The following is a 10,364-nucleotide window of genomic DNA, read 5'->3' on the forward strand; positions in this document are numbered from 1 at the left end:
TTCTGTGTTGACAGAAACGGGCGTTTAGTTCTGATCAAGAATTGAAGCCTTCCAGGCTCTCTTGTGCCCAAAAGGCACCCATCCCGGGCTAAGGGGCTGTGACTCTAAAGACGAAGCCTTTGAGGGGGTGTGAACTCTCGAAGAACAATCGGGTTCGAATTTCGAGGGCGGGGAAACGGTACGCCCGCCATCATCTATGGTTGAATCAGGTTTCGTCGTTGCCAAACGCTTCAAATCATGCAAATGTCTCCTTTCAACATCAAAGGAAGGATGTTTGAAGCGTGGCATGGAGCTGGCCATATTGTCCTTTGATCCGGTAGGTCGATGCTTGCAAAAGTAAAGAGTGGGATTGAAGATCTGACCAAATCCAGGATCCATCCACCGATATCGAACATCATATACCAGATCAATGAAAAGATCTGGAAATCGCCTGTCGAAGTGGTTCTCAAGCACTATGCCGCCTTGTTCTAATGGATCCACCAAATCTTCGCTGCGAATGAGCTCTGGATCATCCCACTTCAAGGAAACTTGCGTGTTGGAAGAATGTTGGGGCGTGAATGTGGCAGAATCGGAACCTCGCATTCCACCCTTCAAGCCGCTTCCGAAAATCGACTCTTCAAGGCCCTTCATGCGTTCTAGGACCTCTTTCCATCGGGCGTCAACATCAAATTCGCTGTAGATGAACTGCATGCCCGAATAAAAGTCGTCGAGAATCACAAAGACATCACTCAAATCTTCATCCAGTAGTGCCTCCAACAAGTCTAGTCTTGCTTCCTCCGGCAGGCGAAAACCAGGCTCCATCTCAAAATCTGGAAAGTGGTCTCGCACAATGTCATCGATCGGCCGCTTCCTTTCACGCCATAGGGCCAACATGAACTTGAAGCGGTCATCATCGAAGAGATCGCCGACCGAGGTATCAGATTGATCTGACTTGACAGGCAAAGACTGTGATTCTGGTTTTTTGGTTGGTGAAGGCCGTAGAGCAGTTTGAAAACTTTGTTTTGGCTTGAAATCGGGCAAGCCGCGATACACAGAAAACGACGGAGTCGCGGTAGGTTTGGATGGCATGCGAACCGGCACCTTTGGTATGGCCTTGGTCGCTTCGGCGGCGCGCTCGTAGAAGCCTCTGTCGTCCCAGTTCACGATGAACTTAAAGATGCCCCATGGTTTGGGTGCGTCGCCCTTCTTCCCAGTAAGAAAGAAGTGGATAACAGGGTCGCGAATAGCTTGCAGGATGCAGGAGTTGTTGGTTCCATCAATGATCAATGTCGAATCGCCAACTTGCTGAATGAGAGTGGTCCGAGCCTCAACACTTCCATCTGTCACTTCGACAACTAGCTCCTTGTCCGCAGCCAGTGGTCGTTCGGTTGTCAAAAGCTCAACAGCTTGTTGCTCGGTGTACTTGGAGCTGTCCAGCACCAAGCGAAACGTTGTATGTGGGCATTGACAGCTGGCCATGGCATCAACAATCTCAAAAGCCAGGTGGGAGTAATTGTATGGCAGGTCGAAGCAGAAAATATTGGCCGGAGCCCATTTATGAAAGTCGCAAACAGCCTTCCAGGCTGGGTACAACGAGGTGCGAATGAAATGTTCGGAGTCGGTGCAGGGCTCTGGTGTAATCTCCTGGGAAGCGGTGGAATGGACCGAGCCACCATTGTTGTGGTCCATAATCCACGAGCCGCCGTTCAAGATGTTGGAAATCGAACAGCGAATTTGAATAGAGAGCGGCTCTGCTTGTGACGATGAAAGGACGGGAACCTTCCAGCGTTCCTTGGTGATGAACCACTTCTCGAATTGCAAGGCGATGTGTTGCTGCAGAAACTCGTAGCCCTTGGATCCGGGCGGGTAACTGATGGGACACTTCCAACTCGCTTGTTCCCTCTGCTCCCGAGAAACACTCTTGTGCCCACGACCTGGACCGATTTCATTTATGACCCTGTTGAAAGCAAACAGTCAGCTTCGGGAACACATGAACAAACAAAGCCTGCTGAGAATGAAAGAGGGTCGGCTTACCATTTCCAAAGATCTTGCTCCGTGGCCTTGTTTTTGGACGTTTTGGCCCATAACGTGTACCATTGCCAAGCCTTTCTCCCAAGAGTGATCTGAGGCGGTTCATCAAGAGAGTCGCGGAATGAGAAGGTTGGCGGCATTGCAGTGTGATGGGAGGTGCCGTGGGGAGTGGATGTGGAAAGAGCAGTGATTTGTACACCGAAAGACCTAAGTCGACATGAAAGCCAAAGAAGAGAACGCAAAAGATATGACAAAAGATGCAAATTATGTGCACAAACCGGATGTTGAAAAGAAGATGTTGGAGGAGTTGTTCAGGCGAGTAATGGGAAACGGGTAGAATGGGGAACATATACTCATCCAAGGGCTCTCATGACGTGAAGACAACTGCTATTTTAGAGCTCGCGTCTTTCCATATCGATTAGAGCAGATGGAGGTCAGGGAATGGCAGGATTCTCTACGCCAACCATTCTTTACCTATTGTGTTTTCATCGCTTTGACTTGTTTAAGTGCACTTTCTCGTTTTCACGACCATGAAGTGTGATGGACGCAACGCAGGCGGGCGGCGAGTCGCTTGCGTCGACAATCATGAGGAATGCGCAAACTTGAAGCTCAAACATTGCAAGAACACTGGGATGAGAAGTGGGAGATGCTGCTACTTCCATCTGACATGCGAGACGCACCGCGTCTGTGACTGGTTGCCGGTCAATTTTCCGAGGAGGCGCGCAGCGACCGGCGTGGGTCAATCTTTACTGCTTCGAATTACATCGTGTATGGCGCTTGTACCATGGTCATGTTGAGCTTGAATAAGCATATTCCTGCGACTCTTGCGGTTTACCCTGGCTGAGGCTCCCCTACAAACATTTCCAAGGAAGGGATCGATGTGTTTTTACTGAGTTGGTCCAGCATCATGAGTGTCCTCCCCAACCTTCAGATCCAAGCCACTTTGTAGCAAAGACAGCCGGTTGATCAACGACACTGAGATTTTGGGGAAGCCTCATTTGTATTTGGCCGTGGTCGTATGTGAGCGGGTCAGTAAGAAGTTACTTTAGCGGCAGTCATGGGAGCTATTGGTGGAGTTGCACCTTTACAGGAGGAACTCACTGATCTCAGGTGATTCCATCCCACTTACCATACCCAAGCCTCCGTGATTTTTTGTCGAGGTTATTGAGGTCGACCCTGCGAGCTCACCAGCAAGGCGAGAGAAAGCAGTCCAATGTGCTCCTGCACCTTTATTCCTGGCTTCCTGCCTGCTTGCCTCACCCAACCAGCCGCTCCTGCCATCTTATCTCATTGTGCCCCCAAGTTCCCAACCAGTCACTCTTGCATTAAATCTCCCATAACACCCTTCAGTTCCTTCATTCTTTCCAACAAAGACATAGGCCGCTGACATTGTGCCACCCATGTCGTACACCGTGGGAGTTTGTATGCTGGGCCGGTTGGGCCGAGCAATTGGCTGTGTTAACCATGCCTTGCCGTCGAAATGATGGCAAATATTCATCGCGAACTGTCAAGCGCTTGTATGTGAATGGAAGGAAGCAGCCACCTAGCAAGTCCGCAATCGGTAAGTGCTTCCAGACGTCCTCGATCAGGACGCTCTTGAGAATTGTGACTGCCTTCGATCGGCTTCCCGTCGGCTGAGTTTTCAAGTTGAAGAAGAAAGAACAAACGCGGTGCGCACAATCCGCGCATTCAGTGGACGGTGGAAGGCAGGAAGCACCATGCATCATGACAGGCGGAAATGGAGTGATGTCGTTGAGATTGAGTGGTGCCAAGCCAGCCACGACAGCCACTGCGCCAGTCGTTCCCAAGAGCACAGGACAACGCCAGAACCCGTCATTAACCCTAACCCTCAACCTATGAGTGACATGAAGCAATCAACCGACGGCCCGCACTGACGGAAGTCGCTGTTTGCGCTGGACACCGCCTTCGGTAGCGATCCTACAAGCGGCTGTGTCATCCTTCGCAACGACACTCTGTCCTTCTCCCGTCTTTACTCGGACTTCTGGCGATTTGCCTGTTTCTAAAAGAGAGAGAATCGCCGACGGGACAATGCCCGAATCGCAAGAAACAGAACCATGAACTGACCAATCTGGTGGCTGCTAATTCTCACCCGTCAATTGCCGTCCACGGGTCAGCGCAGGGAGCACCGACGCGCCGTACCTGTTTGAGGAGCGCGGGTGATCCCGCCGCGGAGAAACATCAACCGCTGATGGGTCCACGGGTCCTCATCTTCTTTCCACTCATCCAGAATCCCGCAAAATCGCGCCTGGAACAACCTACGGACAAGGACAACAGTCTCGACCCTCGATTATCGATCGCGGATTTGCTGATGGGTGTTCCCGGGTGTAAGGGTCGCTCTCTCAACGGGCGGACCCTTCTCGCCTTCTTGAGCCTTCTGGGCTGACTTGTACCATGTCATTATCAATTGTGAGCTGATCAACTTTAGGGACAGTCATCAATCTCTTCCCGCGCACCTTTTTCAGGTTTTTGTGAGATGGACCAGTCAATGTCCGGTGCCTTCTTTTGGTGACAAGGCCTTGTCAGCCCCGGCGTCTCCGGGACCGAAAATAGAGTCTTGGTATGAGTATTTCCGACTCTCGACCTGCTTCCTACACATCACATCCGCGGGAGTCCACGGAGATGTTTATTTTCTTTCCTCAATGCAACACCTGTCCATGATCGACATAGCAGGATCATATCCCCGATCGTACGGCGTGTCGTGTGGTCCCACCTTCCCGTCCTATAGGCTCCAGAACTCCGGGGATGGCCTAGTATTGGTGGTGGGCATTCGGGCCTCCAAGTGGAAACCCAAGACAACATGGCACCAGGAACCGCCCGTTGCACCGGGGTCAGGAACATCATGATGGAGAGGGCTAGAATCAGACGCCATGATAAATACTCAGGCAAGCGCCCGGACGCAAATCATCATCATCACAAGTTTCAAGTTCCATCTTCAGACGAACACCCTCAACATTGAGTTCAACCCCTGAAAACAGACACACCTTGACATATCAAGAGCCTCCCACAAGGCACAACCATCAGTCACCATGACCCTCACCGACGCCCAAATATCCATCGTCAAATCCACCGCCCCCGTCCTCAAGCAGCACGGCGAAGCCATCACCACCGTCTTCTACCACAACCTCATCACCGAGAACCCTTCTCTCAAAAACATCTTCAGCATCACCTCCCAGTCCACGGGGGCCCAACCGCGCGCCCTCGCCCACGCTGTCCTCGCCTACGCCACCTACATCGACAACCTCGCCGCTTTGTCGCACGCCGTCGCGCGCATCGCGCACAAGCACGTCTCCCTCCAAGTTGAACCGGCGCAGTACGCCATTGTCGGCCAATACCTGATCCAAGCCATCGGGCAGGTTCTTGGCGATGCGGCCACGCCAGACATTGTTGACGCTTGGACGGCTGCATATGGAGTGCTAGCGGATGTGTTTATTGGGACGGAGGGGAAGATGTATGAGGAGAATGAAAAGAAGGACCACTGGAGGGGCTGGAGGAAGTTTAGGATTGCGCGGAAGGTGGAGGAAAGTCAGAACATTTCAAGCTTTTACTTGAAGCCGGTTGATGGGATCACCTTGCCAAGGTATCTGCCGGGTCAGTATGTCTCTGTGCAAGTGCTGGCGCCGCAGGTGGGGTATTTGCAGAGTAGGCAGTACAGCTTGAGTGAGGCTCCGAAGGAGGGAGGCATGGAGGAGTATCGGATCAGCGTGAAGAGGGAGGAAGGGGAGGCCGGTAACGGTATGCCGGGACTGATCTCCAACTTGCTCCATGGTATGCAAGAGGGCGCTGAGGTGGAAGTTAGTCATCCGCAGGGCGAGTTCTACGTCGATCCCGCGGATGCGAGCAAGGAAGGGGTGCCGGTTGTGTTGATCTCGGTTGGCGTGGGCGCTACTCCGTTGATGGCTATCCTCAAGAGCTTGGTGCAAGCCCCGGCCAAGAGACCCGTGTCGTGGATCCACGCGAGCAGGTCGAGCTCGGCACAGCCTTTTGGCGAGGAGGTCAGGCGCATCGTCAAGGAGAACCCCGAGCAGGTGTCAGCCCATGTGTTCTTGAAGACGGTGGCGGGCACGGATCAGGCCGGTGTGCATTACGATTTTGCGGATACGAGGATGGACTTGACCAAGTTGGATGGGGAGCGGGATCTGCATTTGGCAGATAAGAGGACCGAGTACTACATTTGCGGACCGGAGACGTTCATGGTGGAGATCAGGAAGGTGTTGGTTGGCCTTGGGGTCGAGAGGAGTAAGGTGCACTTGGAACTATTTGCTACTGGTGATGTTGCTGATGAGTAGAGGAGGGGATCCGTGTCCGGTGATGAAGCCGGTGTAAGATAATGGTTTTCTTTTTTCAGTTACGAGCGAGTTTCGGATACCTTCTTAGAAACGGAGGTTTGCCGCCGGGATTTCTATTCAGTACGTCTTTTGGGTGTAGTAAATATTCTGTCTTCATCTACTGTGTACGTGATGACCCCCTGATGTTCTACTTGCACTGTTCTCGATGTTGGAGATGGGATATACGTGATGAAATGGTAGCCGCGGGTATGTGCTCTGGCCTGGTTTGCCGCGATACCCACTCTCTTTGCGAGAGAGTGGGTGTTGCATGTACAGATCTTACCATACCACACACCCATGGTTATCAGAATAGAGGAGTCCCTCATGTAGTCATGTTGACTTGGTGCGAGGTTCTGTGCCTCATCGAGTGCATTTCACTATTGGCAACTATCAGAAGGCATATTGATGAGAGATATCCATGATTGGAGATTATCTTGCAAGATGGGATGGGTAAGCCCAAACAGGTAGGTACTCGGTAGGTGCTTGATTCGGTGACTGACTAAGGTAGGTTGCCGGAAAGATAGGAAAGAAGGGAGAAAGGCCTCCAACTAAATAGTATCCGCAAGAATGAAAACTATTCGTAGCCAGGTGCAAGTTATAAGTAAGAAAAGGGGTTTACATCTTCCCCCTCCATGAGTTTTAAAGCCACAGTTTGTAGTAGTATTTACCAACTTTTGGGGAACGCCCGATGTGATGGAATCCTCCAGTTAGGTCTGCAGCCATCTTAAGTTCACGAGGACGTTAGTGCAGGACCCCTGTCGCCATCCAGGTTGGCTGAGCTTCAAAGTACTTCGTTAACAGAGTGGTATCCTATCGGATGTTGCACCTCGAGTCCAAGCAGCGAACGCGAACATCCCGTCTGGTACGGATAACGCTTCCAGAACCTCATAAGCACTGCACTCTATTGCCCAATATAATCACGGTTTATGCAGTATCACTGCCAGATTTGGATACATTGCCCTGTTATAACACAACGGCATATGATATCTCTTCAATCCTTTTTTTTGTGCTTGCATCCCGTGATACCTGGTACCTGGAACACAACTTAACACTATGCAATCCCGGGTCGATGTCACGGATGGATCAAACAAAGTCGAAGCTTGAGAACGTCTACATCCGGGCATAACATTTTGGGAAGTCGGGCTCTCGGTTGCTCCTTCTTGATATTTCGGTTACCCCGCCTCTTGAAACCGACTAAGAGAAAATGTTGTCACAGTTGTTTATTGGGGGAAAGAGCTGGAGAATATCAACAGGCATCGCACCTGCTCTGGAGATTTGAAGCTTGAGATTGATGCTGTGGATGTCATCTCCAATCTGCATCATTCAGACACCTCTAACACTCGAAACCATCTCATCACCAACCAACTTTGATATGGGAAGCTCCCGATCCTTCATCTCGACATTGAACTTGCTCAATCAATTTTTGTTGCTCGTCCAAGTGTCACTATCGTCAACTTGATTCTCGACCGGGCCGTCAAGGTACCTTATTCTCATCGTTTACGGAAGGCCCGTGCACAAGTCGTGACCAATTAAAGTCTTGAGATTTGCCTGCAGTCCCCACATAACGCTGTGCTTTTGTCTTTGTCGCTCTGGCCTTGGCAAATGCAAAGGGCGTCGACAATTTGTGACTGGTCTGATTTGCGGCGCACAAAGTCCAAATTGCTCAACGTCCATCCAACGTCATGTCGTCAACTTGAGCCTTTCTGGCTAATCTTCATCTACAATACCATCACCCCTCTTGAATAGCTTTGAAATATATGCCACTTGTTTCACCCCTTCTTTCTTCGTGCTGCCCGTTGCAATCATGAACGCAGTGAGTGTGTCATGTCCGATATCCGGCGCGCGTTTGTTATCAACACCAACGCACAACACCGACGCCAACACTCACAATGAGCCGTTTGGCTGCCTGGCCACTTGAACGACAATGGGTAATGAGACGAGACCGTCAGCAAGACATTACGGTTTCAGGGAACAAAGATGAACGTGTTGGAGAGACGGGGGATGAGGTGGACCCCAAGGCCAAACTTCCCTCCTCGAGGTGATATGACCTGAAGGGCTGAACTACCACACCTGTCTGAGTCTCTACCCCGAGTCACACTCACACTCACACTCGTCCACATCCAGAGCAACCTCCGATTAGTAACTCGTCTACTACCATCTACTCTCTTCGAGTACAACGAGGAACCATGCTCACCCTATCCAAGTGATCAGCTCTGCCTTCCAAGACAGCATGGTAGTCGCCCTCCATGGATGGCCTGGCTGGCCCCCATCTTCTTCCAGACGTTCATATTGCTGACATACTGCGTGATACGACGTGATTTACGCTTAGGCTTTGCTTTTCCCGGACCAACAACACCTTGTTCAAAGACCCTCGCATTTATCGCTTGGGGTCCATTTATCGTCAGCTACTACAGTCCATGTCGCTCGACAACGCAGCCTACAACTCGGTGCTACCCACCCGACATCTTGGGGCCCAGTGTTCTCAGCTTCCAGTCCCTCCCGGGTCTTGGAACGAAGAACGTAGCATTCTCATCCTTCCATAAGACAACGTGCTACGGCTGTGTTGCATCACCGACTACTACAGCCGTCGTCTATGCATTGTATGGTGCTCATCAGGTGCCACCCGGTTGTGTCATCCCCCCCTCGTGGGACGCACTGGAAACGCTGACGCAACCGAGCCCATCACTTCATGGCAAGCGGGTGTTCTCCGGCTCTACCCACCATGTGCGACTTCCTCAAGAGAGGCCTCAAAGGACCGCACTCCTTGTGATGGCCGCGAAACTCACATGTTGCTCAATCCTGCAGTCGACAGCTGGGCGGCACCAGTTCCCGGAACAGGACCCGTGAGTGGCTCAAAGTACTCCATCAACCTTGCTGTCGTAACGCGTAATCACGATGCTTCATGGGTTGACTTACACCAACATGCTACAATGGCCTCCTGGTACGACGCGCTCTTTAGACAACCTTTGCCTCGGGATAGCTTGGTTGTAGTGGCCGGCAAGTTATCTTCTTACCCATGGATGGGCCTTCAACTAAACGTTTCTCCAGATGGTTGCGTTCCGCATTTGCTGGAAAACCCACGTGACAGCAACCGCTGAGACTCGGTTGCTCAGCATACTGACAGCGGCGGCAGTGTCCCGGTCGCCTTGGCCCCAAAGGACGGTCTCCCAATCTCCCTCAACGGGACGGGAAGGTCCGGAATGGCTGCCTCGGTTTCTAGAGCTACACGACGATCAGGCCGACTCAGCTTCGTGTCACCTTCTGTGTTCTCGGGGTTTTAGGTGGACAGGAAACCCCGCCTCAACAGCTACGAAGCTTGCGGCGACATAGCACACTATTACGGGACCGTTGTGACGTTGTCGCCGGCGGCTGAGAGGCTTCGGGGCTCAACTTGATACCGGCGTACCTTCGGAGGGTTCACCTGCCCTTTGTCCCATATCGGCCACCTTCCACAACTGCCCCGCCTTCAAGCCACCATCACTAACGGATTCCTTCTGCGACTGTACCAACATTTCATTGGTTATAGGCTCGTGAGGTGCTTCGCGGTGCGCCTGACTTGCTTCTATACATGGTGGCGTTTCTTTTTAGCCGGAGCAGTGTCACCAAGATGATTCAAGTCACCACTATCCAACGACTGCAATTGGGTACATGGGCCAATGCAAGATTGACAAGCGGGGCACCCTTTCAGACTTTGAACGACCGACCGTCGTTTCTACCCTAGAAAACGGCGCCTGTACCACTTTGGCCGGTCTCGATCTGGTCAGCATTTCCTTGTGGCGATGCGGTTATGTGCCGTGCCAACAAGCGACAGGGATTGGGGCAATAACGGGCCAACCGGTCTAACTTCGAGGCAACACCACTCTGAAGTAGAGATACTCTTTGAGGGACCCTTGGACCCTTATAAAACCTCCACCACACGCAGAGGATGGTCGGCTACGTGTTATCTGCTTCGTCTTTTGATAAACGATGCACCTCAAGCCGGCATTTCTTCGACTTGGTGATCCTTGT

At 51.8% G+C, this 10,364-nt stretch overlaps 2 protein-coding genes across 2 annotated transcripts; one reads left to right on the forward strand and one right to left on the reverse strand.

The window, feature by feature from the left end:
• Positions 1-24: 24 nt before the first annotated feature.
• Positions 25-2,150, reverse strand: SMAC4_05697 (uncharacterized protein; the record flags this gene model as incomplete). Its single annotated transcript, XM_003348554.1, has 3 exons — positions 25-945; positions 1,075-1,936; positions 2,014-2,150. The coding sequence occupies 3 exons, from the start codon at positions 2,148-2,150 to the stop codon at positions 25-27; spliced, it is 1,920 nt and encodes a 639-aa protein (XP_003348602.1).
• A 2,817-nt stretch (positions 2,151-4,967) lies between these two features.
• SMAC4_05696 (uncharacterized protein) lies at positions 4,968-6,400 on the forward strand. The gene has a single exon (XM_003348553.2). It carries the CDS (start codon positions 5,058-5,060, stop codon positions 6,315-6,317), a length of 1,260 nt encoding a protein of 419 aa, XP_003348601.1. The 5' UTR covers positions 4,968-5,057; the 3' UTR covers positions 6,318-6,400.
• The last annotated feature ends 3,964 nt before the right edge of the window (positions 6,401-10,364 follow it).

The sequence above is a fragment of the Sordaria macrospora genome, chromosome 6, assembly GCF_033870435.1.
Source record: "Sordaria macrospora chromosome 6, complete sequence".
Classification (NCBI taxonomy): Eukaryota; Fungi; Ascomycota; class Sordariomycetes; order Sordariales; family Sordariaceae; genus Sordaria; species Sordaria macrospora.

What these genes read in the sequence shown, in the direction of transcription:
- SMAC4_05696 (XM_003348553.2), top strand. Translation starts at nt 5,058, where the DNA reads ATGACCCTCACCGACGCCCAAATATCCATCGTCAAATCCACCGCCCCC.